The sequence below is a fragment of the Xenopus laevis genome, chromosome 2L, assembly GCF_017654675.1.
Source record: "Xenopus laevis strain J_2021 chromosome 2L, Xenopus_laevis_v10.1, whole genome shotgun sequence".
NCBI classification, from domain to species: domain Eukaryota; kingdom Metazoa; phylum Chordata; class Amphibia; order Anura; family Pipidae; genus Xenopus; species Xenopus laevis.
The window spans coordinates 158,742,746-158,766,867 of record NC_054373.1 but is presented as its reverse complement, the minus strand read 5'-3'; the positions used below and the strand labels follow the sequence as shown (position 1 = coordinate 158,766,867).

At 39.1% G+C, this 24,122-nt stretch overlaps 1 protein-coding gene across 3 annotated transcripts in view; it reads left to right on the top strand.

The window, feature by feature from the left end:
* fgl1b.L (fibrinogen like 1B L homeolog) overlaps positions 1-21,503 on the top strand; it is a 34,943-nt gene extending 13,440 nt beyond the window's left edge. The window contains exons 3-10 of one of the 3 annotated variants that reach the window (XM_018244648.2): positions 4,648-4,833; positions 5,497-5,576; positions 7,746-7,962; positions 10,081-10,240; positions 13,349-13,446; positions 14,787-14,875; positions 15,957-16,147; positions 17,831-21,501. In XM_018244648.2, coding sequence (XP_018100137.1) covers positions 5,514-5,576; positions 7,746-7,962; positions 10,081-10,240; positions 13,349-13,446; positions 14,787-14,875; positions 15,957-16,147; positions 17,831-18,011 — 999 coding nt within the window. In that variant the 5' untranslated portion in view covers positions 4,648-4,833; positions 5,497-5,513 and the 3' untranslated portion in view covers positions 18,012-21,501. 3 annotated transcript variants of the gene reach the window in all.
* The last annotated feature ends 2,619 nt before the right edge of the window (positions 21,504-24,122 follow it).

Sequence of the window (24,122 nt, the reverse complement as noted above, 5' to 3'; positions counted from 1 at the left end):
TGTTACTTTAGGCACCATCTCTCCCTACTATACCTGCTATCCCACAGTCACACTCCCTTCCCAGAGACTATTATACCTCTGTTACTATAGGCACCATCTCTCCCTACTATACCTGCTATCCCACAGTCACACTCCCTTCCCAGAGACTATTATCCCTCTGTTACTATAGGCACCATCTCTCCCCTACTATACCTGCTATCCCACAGTCACACTCCCTTCCCAGAGACTATTATCCCACTGTTACTTTTGGCACCATCTCTCCCTACTATACCTGCTATCCACAGTCACACTCCCTTCCCAGAGACTATTATCCCTCTGTTACTATAGGACACCATCTCTCCCTACTATACCTGCTATCCCACAGTCACACTCCCTTCCCAGAGACTATTATCCCACTGTTACTTTAGGCACCATCTCTCCCTACTATACCTGCTATCCCACAGTCACACTCCCTTCCCAGAGACTGTTATCCACTGTTACTATAGGCACCATCTCTCCCTACTATACCTGCTATCCTACAGTCACAGTCCCTTCTCAGAGACTATTATCCCTCTGTTACTATAGGCACCGTCTCTCCCTACTATACCTGCTATCCCACAGTCACACTCCCTTCCCAGAGACTATTATCCCACTGTTACTATAGACACCGTCTCTCCCTACTATACCTGCTATCCCACAGTCACACTCCCTTCCGAGAGACTATTATCCACTGTTACTATAGGCACCATCTCTCCCTACTATACCTGCTATCCCACAGTCACACTCCCTTCCCAGAGACTATTATCCACTGTTACTATAGGCACCATCTCTCCCTACTATACCTGCTATCCCACAGTCACACTCCCTCCCCAGAGACTATTATCCCACTGTTACTATAGGCACCATCTCTCCCTACTATACCTGCTATCCCACATTCACACTCCCTTCCCAGAGACTATTATCCCACTATTACTATAGTCACCATCTCTCCCTACTATAAATGCTATCCCACAGCCACACTCCCTTCCCAGAGACTATTATCCACTATTACTATAGACACCATCTCTCCCTACTATACCTGCTATCCCACAGCCACACTCCCTTCCCAGAGACTATTATCCCACTGTTACTATAGGCACCATCTGTCCCTACTATACCTGCTATCCCACAGTCACAGTCCCTTCCCTGAGACTATTATCCCACTGTTACTATAGGCACCATCTCTCCCTACTATACCTGCTATCCCACAGTCACACTCCCTTCCCAGAGACTATTATCCACTGTTACTATAGGCACCATCTCTCCCTACTATACCTGCTATCCCACAGTCCCTTCCCAGAGACTATTATCCCACTGTTACTATAGACACCATCTCTCCCTACTATACCTGCTATCCCACAGCCACACTCCCTTCCCAGAGACTATTATCCACTATTACTATAGACACCATCTCTCCCTACTATACCTGCAATCCCACAGCCACACTCCCTTCCCAGAGACTATTATCCCACTGTTACTATAGGCACCATCTCTCCCTACTATACCTGCTATCCCACAGTCACACTCCCTTCCCAGAGACTATTATCCCACTGTTACTATAGGCACCATCTCTCCCTACTATACCTGCTATCCTACAGTCACAGTCCCTTCCCAGAGACTATTATCCCACTGTTACTATTGGCACCATCTCTCCCTACTATACCTGCTATCCCACAGTCACACTCCCTTCCCAGAGACTATTATCCACTGTTACTATAGGCACCATCTCTCCCTACTATACCTGCTATCCCACAGTCACACTCCCTTCTCAGAGACTATTATCCCACTGTTACTATAGGCACCATCTCTCCCTACTATACCTGCTATCCCACAGTCCCTTCCCAGAGACTATTATCCCACTGTTACTATAGGCACCATCTCTCCCTACTATACCTGCTATCCCACAGTCACACTCCCTTCCCAGAGACTATTATCCACTGTTACTATAGGCACCATCTCTCCCTACTATACCTGCTATCCCACAGTCACACTCCCTTCTCAGAGACTATTATCCCACTGTTACTATAGGCACCATCTCTCCCTACTATACCTGCTATCCCACAGTCCCTTCCCAGAGACTATTATCCCACTGTTACTATAGGCACCATCTCTCCCTACTATACCTGCTATCCCACAGTCCCTTCCCAGAGACTATTATCCCACTGTTACTATAGACACCATCTCTCCCTACTATACCTGCTATCCCACAGTCACACTCCCTTCCCAGAGACTATTATCCCACTGTTACTATAGACACCATCTCTCCCTACTATACCTGCTATCCCACAGTCACACTCCCTTCCCAGAGACTATTATCCCACTGTTACTTTAGGCACCATCTCTCCCTACTATACCTGCTATCCCACAGTCACACTCCCTTCTCAGAGACTATTATCCCACTGTTACTATAGGCACCATCTCTCCCTACTATACCTGCTATCCCACAGTCCCTTCCCAGAGACTATTATCCCACTGTTACTATAGGCACCATCTCTCCCTACTATACCTGCTATCCCACAGTCCCTTCCCAGAGACTATTATCCCACTGTTACTATAGACACCATCTCTCCCTACTATACCTGCTATCCCACAGTCACACTCCCTTCCCAGAGACTATTATCCCACTATTACTATAGGCACCATGTCTCCCTACTATACCTGCTATCCCACAGCCACACTCCCTTCCCAGAGACTATTATCCACTGTTACTATAGGCACCATCTCTCCCTACTATACTTGCTATCCCACAGTCACACTCCCTTCTCAGAGACTATTATCCCACTGTTACTATAGGCACCATCTCTCCCTACTATACCTGCTATCCCACAGTCCCTTCCCAGAGACTATTATCCCACTGTTACTATAGGCACCATCTCTCCCTACTATACCTGCTATCCCACAGTCCCTTCCCAGAGACTATTATCCCACTGTTACTACAGACACCATCTCTCCCTACTATACCTGCTATCCCACAGTCTCACTCCCTTCCCAGAGACTATTATCCCACTGTTACTATAGACACCATCTCTCCCTACTATACCTGCTATCCCACAGTCACACTCCCTTCCCAGAGACTATTATCCCACTGTTACTATAGGCACCATCTCTCCCTACTATACCTGCTGGGAGCAGCTGTAATTTCTCCAATTATTAAACCTCAAATGTTCTTAAAAATGGTAGAATGTTTGCTTAGATTTACTGAGCAATAAATATGGTTTTTAGAAGCTCGTCCAGGAGTTGGCAGTAAAGGAGTTATCGTGCTTTAAGGGGCTTATTTATAAAAGAATGAAGTATGAAACAATTTCTTGTGCTTCTTTTCACACAACAAAAAAATCAGTTGCAAATTGCCTTGGAATATCAATCATGGCTTTAGAGGGATTCTTTAATTAACATAAACAATAGGTCAGCTGTAGGGAGTGTTTTCTGCGATCCAAATTTTTTGTGGCGCAAAAACTCCCAAGTTTGAATTATGGTTTCCAAAACTTGATATTTATGAAGAAAAAAAATCTGAAAAAACTGTAATTTAAAATTTCGCCATCTGAAAGCTTGCAAGTTCATGTAGTAGTCAATGGGAGTAGTCCTAGGCATATGTTATGCATTGATTTTTTAATACGAGTTTTTTGATTTTTTTTTTCAAAATCTGAGTTTTTAGACCCATTGAAAATGATGGTCAGAATACGAATTTGATGTATTTGTGTTTTTTGAGTTTAATTCAGATTTAATTCAGATTAGATTTTTTTTAATAAGCAAATAGAGTTTCACGTTTTTCTGAATTGAAAAAAGCTCCAAAATTCATACGTTTGAAATCTTTATAAAGATTGTATAAATTCTCATTTGCCAAGGGTAAAGAAAAAAAGTATAATGTGAGTATATTTTCTAATACAGGTATGGGATCTGTTATTCAGAAACCCGTTATCCAGAAAGCTCTGAATTATGGAAAGACTGTTTACCATAGACTCCATTTTATCCAAATAATCTAAATTTTTAAAAATGATTTCCCTTTTCTCTATAATAATAAAACAGTAGCTTTTACTTGATCCAAACTATGATATAATTAATTTTTATTGGAAGCAAAACCAGCCTATTGGGTTTATTTCATGTTTACATGATTTTCTAGTAGACTTAAGGTATGAAGAATGAAATTGCAGATGATCCATTATCCGAAAAACCGCAGGTCCCAAGCATTTAACATTATAGGCCCCATATCTGTATTACAGTTAAATGGAAACATCCCAACAGCAAGTCTACTGCAGGTATGGAATCGGTTATCTGGAAACCTGTTATCCAGAAAGCTCTGAATTACAGAAATGCCTTCTCCCATTGGCTCCATTTTATCCAACATTTTAACAATTATTTACTTTTTCTCTGTAATAGTAAAACAGTACCTTTTAGTTGATCCCAACTAAGATATAATTAATCTTTATTGGAAGAACACCAGCCTTTTAGGTGTATTTAATGTTTACATGATTTTCTAGTAGACTTAAGGTACAAAGACCCAAATTACAGAAAGATCCATTATCCAGAAAACCCCAGGTCCCAAGCATTTTGGATAACAGGTCCCATACCTGTAATAATAGATCCCTACCTAACATAATATTATAATGCAAGGTGTCTTCAGCTTTAACACAGAAATTCTTGAAATTCCAAATATTTTTCCCTGCAAGACAACTTAATATAAACCATCTGGAAGCAAGAATTGGGCAATCCGGCACTTATTAGAAGCAAGAAAAATATTAAGCGTGTTTAGTTTTGTTCCTTGTACATGATCATCACCATTAAAATTAAAATAGACTGCAACAGCACAGATTTACTAAGGTAGGTAAAAATAAAGTTTTGTAACGTTTATTATGTAGCGTGTATAGCCAAGTTTCTAATGTTTAATATAAGCTATGTGCTGATGGAGGTAATGTTTTATTTAAGCTAAATGGTGCCATATTTGCAGGTTTTTACATGAGATAGGTTAATAAAATTGTATTTATGGTAGACAGGGGCCCAATTCCAAAGGTTTAAATAAGAGCCATAATTCCAATATTTGTATAAGGAATATATAGCCATCATTAATGCAATGTATAAAGAGCCACAGTTGTAAGGTTTGTAGAACAGTTCTGTTCATTTTAGGCATGAGGAATCACAATTTCTGGGTTTGTGTAAAGTATATACAGCCATAATTCAAAGGTTTGTCAAAGCTTTATAGAGCCATATAAGTTATATAGGGCCACACTTGTAAGGTATAAAGATACAGATTTATGAAACGTAATATACCGTATGTAGAGCTACATGTCTTAGGAATTATATTTTGCATAATATTTTTTAAGATGATCAGTTATTTCCTTTAACAACAAGTTTGTTTTGATTGTCTTCATGCAATAGCTATATAACTTACTTGGAGACCAGAGGCATTACAAGCTGCCAATGTGTTCTTCATAAAAATAATAAGCATTAAATAACACATACTGATATCCTTATATATCTTTGTAGGTGGTAAATCAGCCGGGATGTTCTGGCTCATTGTGTCCATTGTTTTACTGCACTATGGCTTCTCAGCTCCCAGGCTTAAGGTGAGTTTGTTTTTTTGCACTAGAAGTAAAATAAATGTGAAACAATAGTTCTTTGCGGTGACAAATTGTCTAATTTGTGTATGGGGCTTACTTAATTTTTCCATGCTGAATCAGATTTGCCCACAGTTATATTATATACAGTAGAATCCCCATTTTTAGATTTTTTGGGGACCAGATGAAAATTTTGTTAAATCTGGGGAAATGTATTACTACAAAAACAAAAGTTGTAAAATGTGGGGAAACTTAAAATCAGGGGATTTAAAATTAAGGTTTCACTGTATTAGCTATGCATGCACTCAGTTTAATGTTTCAAAGGGATTGTTCAACTTTAAATTATCTTTAAGTATCATGTAGAATGATCTTCTGAGACAATTTATTGGTTTTTATTGGTTATTTGTGGTTTTTGAGTTATTTAGCTTTTTACTCAGCAGCTCTCTAGTTTAGGGTTTCCACCTTTCCCTGCTGGGAACTTCGAGCGGGGGAGGAACAATAATGTCACAGAGGCGGGGCGGTGACATTGATGGTGCTTTGATGCCAGGTTGTTGGGCGGAGCTATGACGTGGGAATTTGCGGCCACATCAATCTTAAAAGAGAAACAAATCCATTACCAAATCAAACCCTTCCCCCCCCACGTAGACCCCCCCTCCCTCCTCCTACCCAGCCTAGCTGCCCCCAGGGGAAATGCCCCTAAATTTTTACGTATCCCTCGGAGCAGAGTCATCGCATCGGAGTTCACGGCAGCCATCTTCCGTGTCTTCTTCTGGCGCTTCGGCAATTTCTGTCCATTTTGGCACATGCGCAGTTGCCGCAAACCGTTAAATTGCTCCAACTGCGAATGAGCCGATTCGTCGATCTCTGTCTCAGCTTACCGAAGACCCGGAAGATGGCTGTGGTGAACTCCGAGGTAAGTAAAAAGTTAGGGGCATTTCCCCCCAGGGGGGGGCAGCTAGGCTGGGGGGAGGAGGGAGGTAGGGCCTACGTGGGGTGGTAGGGTTTTTTTTTGGTAAAGGGTATGTTTCTCCTTTAAAGAATTCTGCCCAGTTTTCCAAATTAGGAAAACCGGGCGGGCAGTTTTGACACGGACAGCCCTCCCGAAAACCGGGTTGTCTGGGTCAAAACCAGACAGGTGGCAACCCTACTCCAGTTTGCAATTTCAGCACTCCGCTTGCTAGGGTACAAATTACCCTAGCAACCATGCATTAATTTAATTAAGAGACTGAAATATGAAAAGTAGAGGCCTGTATAAAAATATGAGTAACAAAAAGCAGCAATGACAATAAATTTGTAGTCTTACAGAGCATTTATTTTTTAGATAGGGCCAGTGACCTGCCCTCCCATTTGAAAGCTGCAAAGAGTCAGAAGAAGAAGGCAAATAATTAAAAAAAAAATGAAGAGAAATTAAATAGTTGCTTAGAATTAGCCATTTTATAACATATTAATAACTTAAAAGTGAACCACCCCTTTAATGTATAAGATCTCATATCGGTGGGGGAGTAGGGAGTGTTAATACTGGTTCATGCTCTATATTATGGTAATGCAGCTGGGTTTTGCTTAGTGTGTAACTAAGGTCCGTTATGCCTTCTTTAACTGAAGTAAAAACCTTGAATTGTATAATACAAACAAACACTATAAGGTGAATGTAAATAACATTAGAGATGCCAAAGTAAAAGGCTATTTTCTGAATGTTATACGAAATGGACAATATAAAACAGCTATATTTGGGTTGTACCGAACAGATTGCCATAATGAATGTATACTTTGGGTTGTATACTCTTGCTATACAACTAGCTAAATGTTTTGTTTGTGTTTTGTTGGCAGTAATACTTGAACTTTCCTACTGCAATCAGTTTGTGAGCGAGATGTTGTGAAACCAGCAGAAAACATACATAATTATTGGGTCGTGCAGTTTCCAGCAGTCTTGTCCAAATCAGGCATCTTCTTAAAACCATCTTATTCGTCTTTACTGTCTTGTTTTCCAGCAGTAATGCACAGAATTATGTTTAAATAATATCAATGAATTAGATTAAAGAAAAATAGGAATAGTCAGGGACCCAAAAATATTAGAGAATAGGGATTTTAACTGAAAAATCCTTGGATTATGCCAAGTATTTTAAAGAGATATTGTTATTAAAGGATTCATTTCTATTATTTGTTTGTCTTTCTGTGTAGGACCTTGAAATATGCCAGTTAGATAACCTCAAACTCCTACAGAGAATACAAGTTCTGCAGAATCAACTACATTTAGGGGACCTGCATCTCCAAGATTTACTGGGCAACAACTACCACTCCCAGAAGAGCAAAGTATTTAAAAGCAACTTCCACAGAAATAAAGTGGAGGACATGCCTCTTCCCACAACCAGTGGGAACCTTATTGTATATGATAAAGGTAGGGACTTGTCAATGTCCGGCAGTAGATCTTTGGTGAAGTTGGGGAGAGAGACCTGCACATCAGGTTCTTTGGTTAATATTTGGGGGTTGCTCTTCATTAAAGCTAATGACCCTAGGGGAGTTTTGACTTCTCATGTTCAGTGGTGAAAACGCCTCTGCTTCTCGTTTCCATAATGTATGGGGAATCTATGGCAGGCCAAGTGGTGGCAAATAGGCTACAACTCAAAAATGACTGGTTTCTGAACCGTGGTCCACCTGTCACAGCCAGGTCTGTCACAGGAAAAGCATATATCTCTATGGAAAGCAGTGACAGGCAGAAAAGGGCAAATAAACCACCACTATATGTTTGAATAGAGTGGCTCAATATGCATCAGTTTGTTTCTCCGCATGGCTTTTTCTGGTATAGGTGGAGGTGATGGGGCAGGTCTTGGGTAACTATTTTTGAGTATCTAAGGGTATCTTAGTGTAGGACATAAAGGCCCAGAGTCAATTCACTGAGAAAAGGGTTAATTGCGTGAAAACTCATAGACAAAATTGAGATGCAAAACTCGAGATGCAATTCAATTCAGAAAAACTTATCTCAGGGTTTATCACATGAAAACTCTATGAGGTACATGGAAAAAACTGGACTTGAATTAGGAGGAACATTTTTTTCTCGTCGAATTGAATCTCATTCAGGAGTTTTCACGTGATACACCATGAGATAACTTTTTCTCACTGAAGTTTCAAACCAAGGTAATGATTCAGTTTAACACTTCATTGGAAAAATGGGCTTCTCAAATTGTACTTTGCAGCCTTGTCAAGGAGCTATACAGACTTGCAATGTTTGTGTTCAAGTATTTATATAGAAGAAAATGGACAGTCTAGGGTCCTCCTTCTTTATGGTGCCTTGTACAGCCACACAGGACGAGCATTGATGGAGCACTGCACTGGGCCAAGTGTGGTGCATGAGTCAACATAGTGGCAAACATGCCTCTGTAGCAACTTTTTTGATACATGTTGCTGAAATCAGATTCAAAATGACCATATAGTGTTCAGAAAACAATAAGATTTATTAGTTTCAACATTTGACATGTTTTCTTTGTACTACAGGTATTGGAATCCGTTATTTGGAAACCCGTTATTTAGATAGCTCCAAAATAAGAGAAGACCTTCTCCCATACATTTCACTTTCATAAAATAATTTAAAACATTTTAAATTTTCTTTTTCTCTACAACAACAAAACAACAGTTGTACCTTGTACATGATCCCAACAAAGATGTAATCAGTCCTTATTTAAGGCAAAATAATCCTACTGGGTTTCACTAATATTTTATTAATTTTTAGTAAGATTATGGTATGGAGTTCCAAATTACGGGAAGACCCCTTACCAGAAAACCCCAGGTCCCAACCATTCTGACTGGTCTCATACCTGTATTTACAATTAAATATAGGGTTTAAAGAAGGAGGAAAAGCTTGGTGCACTTGGGAGTGCCAAATGTTAGGCACCCCGAAGTTATTGTATTGACTTACCTGAAAACTGCACCGGCCCGGGGTTATACCAGTGAGCACCACAGATCCAGGCCCGGACTGGCAATCTGTCAGTTCTGGCAAATGCCAGAGGGGCTGCTATAAGGTCCCATTGCAAGTCATTATTTAGTGGGCTGGTGGGGGCTGTTTGGGCCTCTGTGTACCTGAAATGCCAGGGCCTATTTTAATTCTCAGTCCGGACCTGCACAGATCGATCCTCTTCCGTCTTCCTCTGTCTTCGCACGGCTGAGCATGTGCAGTAGAACGAAAAGCTGAACTTTAACTTAAAAGTCGGCTATTAGGTTCAACTGCGCATGTGTTTGCCCCGGGAAATTTGAAGAAAGACTGGGCCGGTGCAGTTTTCTGCTGATAGGAGCACTGGCTCAGGGTTTCAGGTAAGTCAATACAATCACTTGGGGGTGCCTAACATTTGGCACCCCAAAGTGCACCAAGCCTTTCTTTTTCCTTTAAATGATTTGCGAATTATCCTATTTTAAATGATATTTTAGACAGTTTCCTAACTTTTTTGAAAACAGGCTTGTAATTACAAGATCACTATAATTCATGTTTGGATACAAGATTCTGAATTAACCATCATTCTTGCAGATTGTTCCTCAGTCTTTGAGAGTGGAAGGAAGGAGAGCGGCTATTATCGCGTGCGACCAAGGTTTGAGAATGAGCCCTTCCTAGTGTTCTGTGACATGTCTGATGGCGGTGGGTGGACAGTAATTCAACGCAGGAGCAATGGCAAAGTCAGCTTCAACCGGTATGTTTCTTTATGGAAAATATACCTGGCCATAAATAGCCATCTCTTTTCATTTCATGTTTTTGTGGGGTTTTTTTTAACCTTGTTTGGGACAGAATGCTCTGAACATTTACATACTTAAAGGGATCCTGTCATCAGAAAACATGTTGTTTTCAAAACGCATCAGTTAATAGTGCTACTCCAGCAGAATTCTGCACTGAAATCCATTTCTCAAAAGAGCAAACAGATTTTTTTTATATTCAATTTTGAAATCTGACATGGGGCTAGACATTTTGTCAATTTCCCAGCTGCCCCGGTCATGTGACTTGTGCCTGCACTTTAGGAGAGAAATGCTTTCTGGCAGGCTGCTGTTTTTCCTTCTCAATGTAACTGAATGTGTCTCAGTGGGACATGGGTTTTTACTATTGAGTGTTGTTCTCAGATCTACCAGGTAGCTGTTATCTTGTGTTAGGGAGCTGTTATCTGGTTACCTTCCCATTGTTCTTTTGTTGGCTGCTGGGGGGGGGGGGAAAGGGAGGGGGTGATATCACTCCAACTTGCATTACAGCAGTAAAGAGTGATTGAAGTTTATCAGAGCACAAGTCACATGACTTGGGGCAGCTGGGAAATTGACAATATGTCTAGCCCCATGTCAGATTTCAAAATTGAATATAAAAAAAATCTGTTTGCTCTTTTGAGAAATGGATTTCATTGCAGAATTCTGCTGGAGCAGCACTAGTAACTGATTGATTTTGAAAAAAAAAATTTCCCCATGACAGTATCCCTTTAATAGGGGAGCTGACAAAGGACTTGTTGAAGGAAAATGAACTAAATGACAGCCATGGACTACACTGAATGAGTTTCTCGAAGTGGAAAATAGATCATGACAATGTTGGACTGTGTTTTTGGTCATACCCTTTAGCAGATGCAAACCACACTCCTCTAGGTTATTGGCTTGTTAGATTTGATTTACACATAATTGTGTAACTGTTTATATATTTATATAGCCATTCCCAAATATCTAGCCATACTATCAGAGTCATAAAATATACAACAATTTATAGATAAAGTACAATATCTAAAAAGCTTTAGAAAGAGAAATGTTTAAACATTTGTGAGAGTAGATCAGAATTCATATATCCTCCACAAAAGGCAGAATTGATTTCCATGACTATATAAAGACACGAGGACCAAAGCAAAGTTATTTTTCACAGGTCATGGACTTTCCATATCCTCATTTTTAAAACAAGGGTACATTATTTATTATCACAAGTTTCAGTGAGTCATGTGACACAAATTATATCGCTAAACACCAATCATAACCAATTTAGGAGCGTTAGCGTGAATTTATCAAAGGTGAGTTTACATCCACAGATGGGCAGGTAATGTTTTTTGTCATTCTGTCTGTATGCTGTGAGCAGATTCTAACTGGCACCAATGTATTTTGGAGCTTTCTGAATAATGGGCACTTTGCACATTAGGGGGGTTATTTATTAAAGGTTGGGGGTTTTTTTCCCTGAAAAATTTGAGTTTTTTTAGGGTAATATCACTAAAAACTTTTCTGGGATAAAAAAAATTGAGTATTTTTCGAGCTGCTAAAAGCCAAATCTGAAAATATTTCAGCTAAAACCTGTTAAGGTCATGTAGAAATCAATGGTCTCTTGAACTATTTGAAGATGTTTTTTTCCTTCATGATTTTCATTGTTTTACGGTGGTTTTAGCTCGAAAACTCGATCAATTCAAGTATTCAAGTTTTTCCCACCCGATTGCATTCAATCGTTTTTTTACATTCGGGTTTTCTCATAAATAAACAAACATTCAAGTTGTGTGTTTATTCGAGGTAGAAAAAACCTCACAAACTCGACCTTTGATAAATTATCGCTTAGATGTAGGCAGCTACTGATGTATGATGTATGGGGGTAATGAGTCCTCTAAATCCTCACCAGATTTGCAAGCTTGCCTGAAATATTAATTATTTCACTGCTTTCACCCTTTCTTGTGAAGTAAAGTACATAAAAATGTAATGCATAAATCTTCTGTGTATTTAACCCCCAGAGGAAGCTGTGCCTAAGAAGTAGGGATGCACCGGATCCACTATTTTGGTTTCGGCCGAACCCCCGAATCGTTTGCGAAAGATTCAGCCGAATACCGAACCGAATCCTAATTTGCATATGCAAATAAGGGGTGGGAAGGGGTAAACATTTTTTACTTCCTTGTTTTGTGACAAAAAGTCACGTGATTTTCATCCCGCCCCTAATTTGAATCCAGCTGAAAAAGGCTGAATCCTGGCCGAATCCCGAAACTATTCCTGGATTCGGTGCATCCCAACTAAGAAGCAGACTGGAAATGGGATGAATTTTTATATCCCAAAGTGTAGCCACACATGACTCAAATCAAAGCCATTGAATTTGATATGTAGAGTTCCCAGTTTTTCTGGAATTAATACTGGCCTTTCTAAATTCTTATTTGTCTTCCCCATTAAAGTGGACCTGTCACCTACACATAAAAAGCTGTATAACAAAAGTCCTTTGCAAATTAAACATTGAACACAAATAGTTTCATTAAAGCATCTATACAGGTTATAAAGGCGTTTAAATAGCTGAGCTGTCAATCAAATATTACCTGCCCGCCTCTATGCCTGAGGCATAGAGCTGGGGCAGTCAATTACTTTCACTTTCCATTCAGCACTTCCTACATGTCACTGCTCTCTCCAAATTCCTCCTCTCTCCTCACACTCTATAATTGTATAGGGCAATGTGTATGGGCATAAGGTCCCCCAATCGGGCGCATCCACAAGATTTTGGGGTGAAATACAAGTTTTAATAACAGTGTCCACAAAATGGCTCCTGCCTGCTTGCTGTGATTGTGTAACTCCAAGACTGAAGGAAACAAAATTGAAATAATAAATGTAGTGTAAGTTTATATTGCTCAACTAACACGATAAAAAATTATTTGGAATTATTTCTTAGGGTGACAGGTTCCATTTAATAAGATTGACATAAAGCATCATTTGTACAGGCCAGCAAAATACCAGCCAACAAACTGGCACCCCCACCCCAGTGAGCAAATCTTTTCTTATTTAATTACATATATTCCTTTCCGATTCTCTTTAACATTTATGCTTTCCAGGAATTGGGATGAGTATAAAGAAGGTTTTGGCCTTTTTAAAAGTCGAAATGATGAACACTGGATTGGGAACAATCACATATATGACCTGCTGGATAAAAGTAAGTGCAGTTTTCTGTTTACTTAGACACATCAGTTGGCAATTAATGCAATGTAAACACAACTGCAAAGTTCAAAAATGTTTGCCTCATCTTGAATGTGATTCACTAAAGCAGTCAGTAATTTGTGCCGGTATTCACGACTTTGACTCAGGTTGTAGCTTCTCATGAAAAACTGTTGTATTGTGGCCAAAAAACAGGGCCATTTGTGTAAATTTTGAGCGTTGGGTTTGTAAATGAGCCCTCAAATATTTCCTTTGTGAAAATAATAATAAAGCTATCAATGCAGCCAGAATTAGTCAAGTCCCCAAGCAGAATTTAAAGTCTCGCTCTAAGCGATGTGATCTACTCATCCTAAAAACACAAATATTTTGGAGACTGCAGAAAAACCATTATGGAGCCAAGCCCTAAAAATATGAAGTGCTGATGAGAATTAGTGATGAACAAATCTGTACTGTTTGCAAAATTGCCAGAAAATGAGCAAACTTTTGTCCCCGCAAAATACATTAAAGCCAGTGAATGTTATTTCACAGTATTTTTTCAAGCAAAATGCATTAAAGGAATTGTTCAGTGTAAAAATAAAAACTGGGTAAATAAATAGGCTGTGCAATATAAAAAATGTTTCTAATATAGTCAGTTAGCCAAAAATGTAATGTATAAAGGCTGGAGTGATTTCATGTATAACAAGTCAGTCAGAGCACTACTTCCTGCTTTTCAGCTCTCTTGGTTTACACTGACTGGTTACCCTGGCTACCAGACAGTAACCAATCAGAGACTTGAGGGGGGGACACATGGGTCATATCTGTTGCTTTTGAATCTGAGCTGAATGCTGAGGATCAATTACAAACTCACTGAACAGAAATGTCCCATGTGGCCCCCCTTCAAGTCGCTGACTAACTCAGAGTTATAGAGCTGAAAAGCAGGAAGTTGGATTCTGGCTGTTTTATTAGACATCTGTTCACTCCAGCCTTTATATATTACATTTTTGGCTAACTAACTATATTAGAAACATTTTTTATTTTGCACAGCTTATCTATTTACCCAGTTTTTATTTTCACACTGAACTATTCCTTTAAAGTCAAAATGTTTTTTGCAGTGCTTTCATGAAAACATTCCCCGAAAGACGAAATGCAGAATTGCCGTGAATCCATGGCAAATTTTTCTTATCAGTCATAGTTATATAAATATATGGCAAATATATGGAAACTGGTCTCCTTTTGGGGTGGTTAAGCCTAACTATATCTTTGTAATTCTCCATCTATAATTGTAAGTCTTATAAAGAAGTGAATATTGCTGCTATGGAAATCAAAGCCATTGCTTCTGATGCAAGTTATCTTATCTAGGAGAAATGACACTGAAAATTGATCTGATGGACTGGCAAGGGAATGCAAAACATGCAATCTATGAGACCTTCAGGCTGACCAATGAGCAGGTATATGTGGTTCATTTTATCTAATGTATCAGGAGTTTAAATGGATTTCCTCTAAATGGCACATGGTTTGGTATATGAAGGAAGCTTAAATGATAACATAATTCAGCAATCTCAACCAACTGACTCAATGATTATAGTTAAACCTGCAGTTCTACAATTCTTGAGCAACTTGCACAGAGCAAACTGATTTTTCATTGCAGGGGAAGAGACAATCTGACCAAAATACCATGGGAACTATCTGACATACAGAGCATTCATCAATGAAATTAAATTAATCAATAATAAAAATGAATTAAAAAAATAAATAAATAACTAACTGGGTTGGTCACCTTAAAACTAACTTTCAGTATGATGTAGAGAGTGATATTCTGAGACAATTTGCAATTGGCTTTCATTTTTTTTTTATTATTTGTGATTTTTGAGTTATTTAGCTTTTTATTCAGCAGCTCTCCAGTTTGAAATTTAAAGCTACCCTAGCAACCATGCATTGATTTGAATAAGAGACTGGAATATATAGAAAGGTGACTGATAAAAGTAGCAATAACAATAAATCTGGGCATTTTATTTTTAGATAGGGTCAGTGCCCCCCATTTGAAAACTGGAAAGAGTCAGAAGAAGAAGACAAATTCAAAAATTATAAAAAAAAAAAGAAAATAATGAAGATTAATTGCTTAGAATTAGCCTTTCTATAACATACTAAAAGTTCATACATTTGGATTTGAAAATCCATGATGCAGAATATGGGCTTTAAAAAAAGCAGCCTGTTAAATTAAAAAAGCCACTATTAGTTTGCTCCATGTGCATCAGTTTGTCCTCTCTTTTGATCTAAATCATCCCTGCTGGGGGCCAGGGTACTTAAAATAAACTGAATCCATCACTTCCAGCAAACTGCCCAGGTTAAGGTGGGTGAGTAACAATAAGGGGTGGGGATATACAGTGGCTATGTGGAGGTCACTGGCCTCTGCATTGTAATTATCTAATTTGAGCAACGGTCAAGAAGAAATGGCAGAAAATGTGTTCTAGACCCAAAATGTTTTCATTCAGTAAATCATGAAGTATTATATTGTTTTATTTTCTGAAGGACAATTACCGGCTGTGGATAGGTTATTACTCTGGGAATGCAGGAGATGGTCTGTCTGGTGGAAGTAACTTTGATCAGCAGTGGTCGGCATCACTCAGTGGAATGCCATTCAGCACACCCGATATAGACAACGACAGGTTCATTAAGGGTAACTGCGCTAAGGAAAATAAATGTGGCTGGTGGTTCAACAGGTTGGTAAATCCAGTCTCTTTCTAAATTTTACTACAACTCAAAGGGTCGGGAGACAAAAAAGTGTTTACCTGTTTTGTTTGTCGTTGCCCAAAAGCAGAAAGAGAAGAAAAGCAGAAGAAAAAGGCACAAGGGGAAGAACACATTGAGAGATATCTCAATGTGTTCTTCCCCTTGTGCCTTTTTCTTCTGCTTTTCTTCTCTTTCTGCTTTTCACTTCTGTTTCTAAACTTCTCTTTTCTCTTCCAGTTGCAAATGTCCATACTTTATGCCATCTCATTCTTCCCTCCATATTCTTTCCCAATCTTCTGCTTTTCTTCTGCCCCTTCTCTTCCCTCTCCCCCTTCTCATCCCTCTCCCCCTTTTCTCCACTGTTCACATTTAGTCATCCCTAGGGATGGGCGGAGATTTTCACTTGTTCCACAGCAAAAAAAAAATGTCCATAGACTCTAATGTGTAGTAAAAAATAATAAAAAACAAACGTAGGATTAGTTAGCCCTTTAGAATGTCTCTCCCCTGCCATTCCTTTTCAGTCTCTAAGCTGCATACAGAAATGTCACATATAAAGATATATAACAATATTTATGTGAAAAAAAACATTGACCAATGCGCTTGGCAAATTTTCAGCGAAGCGCTTCAGATTCGCCCATCACTAGGACTCATTCCTTCTCTTACCATTCCCCGAGGCCACAGCAATTCTGTCCCTTCTTATCTTTTTTCTCTTTATTTCTCTGCTTCTTTTGCTTTTTCATACCCTCTTTTCATATTATTTCAACCCTACTCCCCTTCTCCCCTCTGGCTCCGCCTGATCCACTCATCCCCTTTCTCTTCAGCTCTCTCTTTATTTCACATACTTTAGTTCCAAGTCCCTTCATCATCTAGCTCAAAAAGTCCTAAAGGCATCATGTTTTCTATAAACACAATTAGATCTCTCTGTGGCACAATATAAATTTACTTTTGTTTACCTTTATATTGATTTTGTTGTAATACAAATAAGTAATTAAAGGAATCCTGGTCATTCAAAACGCATCAGTTAATAGTGCTACTCCAGCAGAATTCTGCACTGAAATCCATTTCTCAAAAGAGCAAACAGATTTTTTTATATTCAATTTTGAAATCTGACATGTGGCTCGACATTTTGACAATATCCCAGCTGCCCCTGGTCATGTGACTTGTGCCTGCACTTTAGGAGAGAAATGCTTTCTGGCAGGCTGCTGTTTTTCCTTCTCAATGTAACTGAATGTGTCTCAGTGGGACATGGGTCTTTTCTATTGAGTGCTGTTCTTAGATCTACCAGGCAGCTGTTATCTTGTGTTAGGGAGCTGTTATCTGGTTACCTTCTCATTGTTCTTTTGTTTGGCTGCTGGGGGGAAAAGGGAGGGATGTGATATCACTCCAACTTGCAGTACAGCAGTAAAGAGTGATTGAAATTTATCAGAGCACATGACTTGGGGAAGCTGGGAAATTGACAATATGTCTAGCCCCATGTCAGATTTCAAAATTGAATATAAAAAAATCTGTTTGCTCTTTTGAGAAATGGATTTTCAGTGCAGCACTATTAACTGATTCATTTTGAAAAAAAATTCCCATGACAGTATCCCTTTAATAGAGTTTTTATATAAGCAAAATAAACAATGTGCAATGAATTCAGCATATTATTAATAACAGTTTTTTTGTCACTGCAGATGCCACGCTGCCAATTTAAATGGAGTGTACTATAAAAAGGGAAACTACACTGGAGTATATGATAATGGTATTGTTTGGTCAACTTGGCATGGATTGTGGTACTCACTGAAATCTACAGCAATGAAGATAAGGAGTCCATCGTTTCTCAGTGAGGGAAGTGGACAGGGTTTGGATTACTAGTCTAACACTTACTGGACACCTATGTATTATGTATTGCTTCACCAGTTTGTTACACTGCAAGTATGTACCTGGATAAGAGCACTTTACTCAGTCAAGACCATTTAAGTATTCATATTAAAAATGATGTGCCCTTGTATGTATAGACTATACCAATGGTTCCCAAACTGTGGGCTGTGGGAGTTCTGAAATGTGTTATGGGGAGCCCAGTTGAAGGCCAGATTAGCTGACATTTGGAGAAAAAAATCCTTTTTTCTGCTTAATCTCCCAGAAGCCCACCTTGAAGGGTCATTAGAATAAGATTTAGGGTACACAACATTTGCTATCGAATTTATCTTTGAAAATATTGTTGAATGTCTGATACCATAATGTTTTCCTATATGTATATACTACATGGCCAAATGTAAGTGGGCACATCAATATTACACCCAACATGTGCTTGTTGAATGTTTAACTTCCAAACCATAGGCATAAACATAGAGTCAAACATGGTTGCACGGAGTTGCGCCGCGTTGCACCTATTCCAATGTAATAGCATCAGTTAGGTCAGTGCTCCAATTTATCCAAAAGATGACATAGTAAATTAGGTTGAAAAAAGACACATGTTCATCAAGTTCAACTTTTTAACTCTTTTTTTTTTTTAACCTGCCTAACTGCCAGTTGATCCAGAGGAAGGCAAAAAAACCCATCTCAAGCCTCTCCAATTTGCCTCAGAGGGGGAATAATTCCTACCTGACTCCAAAATGGCAATCATACCAGTTCCTGGATCAACTTGTACTATGAGCTATCTCCCATAACCCTGTATTCCCTCACTTGCTAAACACCATCCAACCCCTTCTTAAAGCTATCTAATGTATCAGCCTGTACAACTGATTCGGGGAGAGAATTCCACATCTTCACAGCTCTCACCAGTGTCGGACTGGGTTGCCAGGTGCCCACCAGAAAACCTGGGATGCCAGGGGCCCACTTTCTAGGGGCCCACTTTCCAAACTATTATACCTCCTCTCCTAACTCAACCTCTTTATTCTCCTAGTCTCTTTTCTCTACATACAATACTATATTCTTACATTATTAGAAATAGGTAATGAACATGAAATAAGCCAAATGTTTATAAGCAAGAGGCCCACTGACACCTGGGCCCACCCGGAGTTTTCCTGGTATCCCGGTGGGCCAGTCTGACACTGGCTCTCACTGTAAAAAAAACCTTTCGAATATTTAGGCGGAACCTCTTTTCTTCTAATGACCTTGTCAGCTGGAAAGACCTACTGGTAAATAAATAAAGAGATTATTATATGATCCCCTTATATATTTATACATAGTCATCATATCTCGCCTTAAGCGCCTCTTCTCCAGCGTGAACATCCCCAATTTGGCCAGTCTTTCCTCATAGCTAAGATTTTTCCATTCCTTTTACCAGCTTATTTACCCTTCTCTGTACCCTCTCTAATACAATAGTGTCCTGTTTGAGTGATGGAGACCAAAACTGTACGGCATATTCTAGATGGGGCCTTACAAGTGCTCTATACAGTGGAAGAATAACCCCCTCTTCCCGTGAATCTATGCCCCTTTTAATACAGCTCAAGACCTTATTTGCCCTTGATGCTGCTGCCATTGCTTGCTACAGCCAAGTTTATCATCTACAAGGACTCCAAGGTCCTTTTCCATAATGGATTTGCCTAGTGCAGTCCCATTAAGGGTATAAGTGGCTTGGATTTGTTTACATCCCAGTTGCATGACTTTACATTTATCAACATTGAATCTCATTTGCCACTTAGCTGCCCAGATTGGCAGTTTGTCAAGATCATGTTGCAAGGATGTCACATCCTGGATGGAATAGTTTTGTGTCATCAGCAAACACTGATACATTACTTACAATACCCTCCCCTAAGTCATTAATGAACAAGTTAAATAAAAGTGGACCCAATCAAATATGTCTGACATGACCTATCCTTCATAAAGCCAAGATGTTGGACGGGGTTCAGGTCAGGGATCTGTGCAGGTCAATCAATTTCTTCCACATCATAAATTATTTCTTTGTGGATCTTACTTTGTGCACAGGGGCATTGTAATGCTGAGATATAAGCCCTTTCCAGGAGTGCTGCGCTAGTGAGATGAGTTTCTCAACTTCCCTCAGATGGCAGCTCTCCACAAGTTACCAGGGACGCAAAAAGCCCTCCTGGTAACTTTAATATCCGAATTTCTGGTGTCTTTAATGAAACTCGGGGATTCTGCTCAGCAGGGCCAAAGATAAGAAATGAATCAACTAAATGTATCAATGTATGTATCAGTTTAGCACAGAGTCTGTGACTTCCTTCCCAGAGTTGCTTCAGAAAGACATAAGAAAGTGAAAAATTAAATTTTAAACTTCAATATTAGAAAAATGGTCACAAACAGAAAATAGAGGGTATTAAGAAAAAGTCTTTATTTCTGGTGAACTATCTGAAAACAACAGAAAAAGTGTCGGAAGGTGAACAACTTCTTTAAAAACTTTATGGTCCCAATTCTGTGAACTTGTATGGCCTATTCTTTCTAGGCCTAGAATATTCCATTTCACAATAACAAAACTGGGCAGGTTAACTGGGCAGGTCTAACAGAAAAAATGATTTGTTGGAAATGTGGCATCCTACGAAAGGGCCACATTAAAGGTGACTGACAGAATGATCCAACTGCAACAAAGAAGTGTCTCAGGACATTACATCAAGCATTATATGCTTGATTTTATGCACTAGTAATAAATGGGTGTGGGTGAAATAACCAGACCTAATAATTAGAAGACATGTCAATATACTTTTGGCCATGTAGTGTTTTTGTAACCTTATTATGAACTAAAGGGGCTCTGACAAAAATCCTAGACCTGCGAAAAGAGGCTGAAACAAAAAAAACCACAAAACCACTTGGCTATACAATGCATTTTAACCTACTTACACTGCTATCTTACACTGGAAGGAACACATTCAATTAATAGAGTTTCTTTACTGAGTTAAAAAAATAGAAATACACTGCACTGCCTTGCACAATGTATGATATATTTGTTGTTGTGTTTCATATCATGTCCTCTGTTCTGATCCAAGTGATGAGGGACAACGTGCAGGGCAGGATTTACATAGTGGGCGCCCCTAGGCCCACTGACATTCGTCGCCCCTGTCCCTCCAGGGGGACAGGAGCAATGGGAATTGGCGCATGGGAAATGTAAAAAACGATTGTATATCAAGCACATCCCCAGTGTTTTTGAAACAATGTGGGTGTGGTTGGGAAGCATGCCGCCCCCCTAAAATCCTGCCGCCCTAGGCCCGGGCCTAGGTGGCCTTTCCACAAATCCGGGCCTGACAACGTGACCGGTTTTGACTTCATGATCCCCTCATCTGTGTTTCTCTGTCACGGGACTATAAAAGCTCTGCACATGCTTCTCCATTGTCCTGGGGGTGTGTGAAATATTTTAGAGCAAAATAAATGGAATAAAAGCAGATATAAAATAAAGGAATATTTTTAATGCTATGTTGTTATTCTTACTTGTGAATTAATGTCATACTTTGCAGTCACAAAAACAATCCATCTAAAGAGCTAATTGATATATAAAGATGATTTTTTTTTTTTTTGCACCAGACTAAAGCCAAAGCTAACACCATATCTTTATAAGCACTCAATAAACTGTATAACCCATTCATACTAATGGGACTAATTTATGTAGCCACCAGCATGGGTGTTTGTAGAAAATTTTCCAATAAGGGGCAAGTAAGCTAATATCACATAGGGTAGCATTCCACTGAAGATGAACCTGTGAAAGTGCAGAAGATCACCTAATTAAGACTTGCCTTGAGGTTGGGAGTATAAAAAAAACATTTTTTGTTGTTGGCAATTCAATTTTCAATTTCTTGGAACTAGCTGGAGAAGTCAGGGTAGGGTAACTGCCCCCTCTTTCCCCCTTCTGCAGACACCCATGGCCACCAGCTTTTTTTTTTCAAGCTAACACTTTTTTTCATGCCACAGTTTTACATATACAGTACATAATGTCCATACATATTTCAGTGCCATTTTTCCCCACACACATTTATAAATACAAGCAAGGGCTTAACTATAGAGGAAGCAGACCATGCGGCTGCAGGGGAGTCCAGGAGGTATAGGGGCCCCATGAAGCACCAATTCATATACAATTTCAATAAATATTTTTAAAGCAGGTCAATGTCTAGACATTTTGGGGGGCCTGAAAAATTATTTGCTGTGGGGCCCCGTAATATCTGATGGCAGGGCCATTTAACAGGGTCGGCAAAAAGCCACCTCAGGTAACATTAAAAGCCATTTTTTTAATATGGAAATTCGGCTCCGCTAGTGCAGTGAATGCAATAGAGCTCACTGCACTAGCGATGCACCCCCCCTGGACCCGCTTTGACATTAAAAGTTGAAAGCGCAGAGCAGGAGGGGGCAGCAGCCCCTGAAATGCCGCTGAGTATGAGACCCGTTATATAGAAGGTTCTGAGTTGTCTGAATAAGGGATATATCTGTAATTTGGCTCTTCATACCTTAAGTCTACTAAAATAACATTTATGGGCAGATTTATCAAGGGTCGAAGTGAAAACTTGAATTTCGAGTTTTTTCATTGCCAAAACTGTCAAATTCGAGAATGAAATTGTTAAAATTTGATTCGAGATTTTTTTAAAAATTACATTTTTGAGATTTATCATACACTGGCCCTTTAAGAACTCGAATTAGACTATTCGCCACCTAAAACTTACCGAATTGATGTATAAGTCAATGGGAGAGGTCCAGGGATCAATTTGGTGATGTTTGCAGCCTTCCTGACATTCGAATTTTTTTCTGAAAAAAAAACTCAAATCGAGTTTTTAAAACTCAAATCAAATTAGAGTTTTCGGGTCAATCCTATTCAGCTGAGTTTAGAAAATTCGATTTTTTTTTTTTTTTAATAAATTTCGATTGGTTGAGTTCATGGGAGTTTGAGAGTTTTAATAAAACTCCCATGAATTAGAAATTCGACCCTGGATAAATCTGCCACATATACAGAAATGAATTCCAGTAGGGTTGTTTTCCCTCCCATAAGGATAAATTATATCATAGTTAGGATTAAGTACAAGGTACTGTTTTATTATTACAGAGAAAAAGGAAATCATTTCTAAAAATGTGATTAAAACTGAGTCTGGGATATGGCCTTCCTATAATTCGGAACTTTCTGGATAACGGGTTTTTGGATAACTGATCCTATAACTGTATACCAACATTAGTGTATTTTTCCCTTTTGTAAGTGAGCACATCTTCTACAGCTTCCTGTTATGTCTCTATTCTAATAAATTGGCATATTTTAATGTTTTAGTGTAACAAGAGGTCCAAAAAATAATTTCCTGATTAGAGAAAACATCTACAATTCATATTACATTTAATTAGTAACATTTTCATTGAAGCAATAGTCATTACAGCTTTTCATTAACAATCAGGGTTGAATTGGCCTGCCGGGATATCAGGGAATATCCTGGTGGGCCCCAGTCCCAGATGGACCTCCTTCATTCTGTGTCTCACAGTTATGCTCTCCATTATCTCTTCTCATATTTTTTCTTTTTGGTTTGCTTTGCTGATCTTAAAGGACAAGGAAAGGCAAAAAAATTAAATCCTTTTACTTTCTTTAATGAAAAAGAAACCTACCTCCAATATACTTTAATTAAAAAATGTGTACCGTTTTTATAAGAAACCTGACTGTATGCAGTGAAATTCTCTCTTCATTTACTGCTGTGGATAGGAATTGTCAGGTGGTCCCTAACTTCTGAGCAGGGAAACAATCATACTTATGAACAGCAGGGGGAGCTCCCGCCTTACTTACCCGCCATGCAGAATTCAAGCAGCACAGACCACACTGAGCATGTGCAGGGTCAGGGTCAGGCAAAGATGTTTAACAAAGTTACAAGATCACAGCCCCCTGTGGCCAACTTTGAAAGCATAAATCATTTGTTTGATTAGGCTTTATGGTGCAGTAAGTTCATGCTTATGTTTAGTATACAAAATACAGCATTTCTAGCCTTATTCTATTTTAGGCTTTCCTTGTCCTTTAAAGCCCCCATACACAGGCAGATAAAAGCTGCCAACAGACTGAGTCAGCAGCTCATTGGCCCG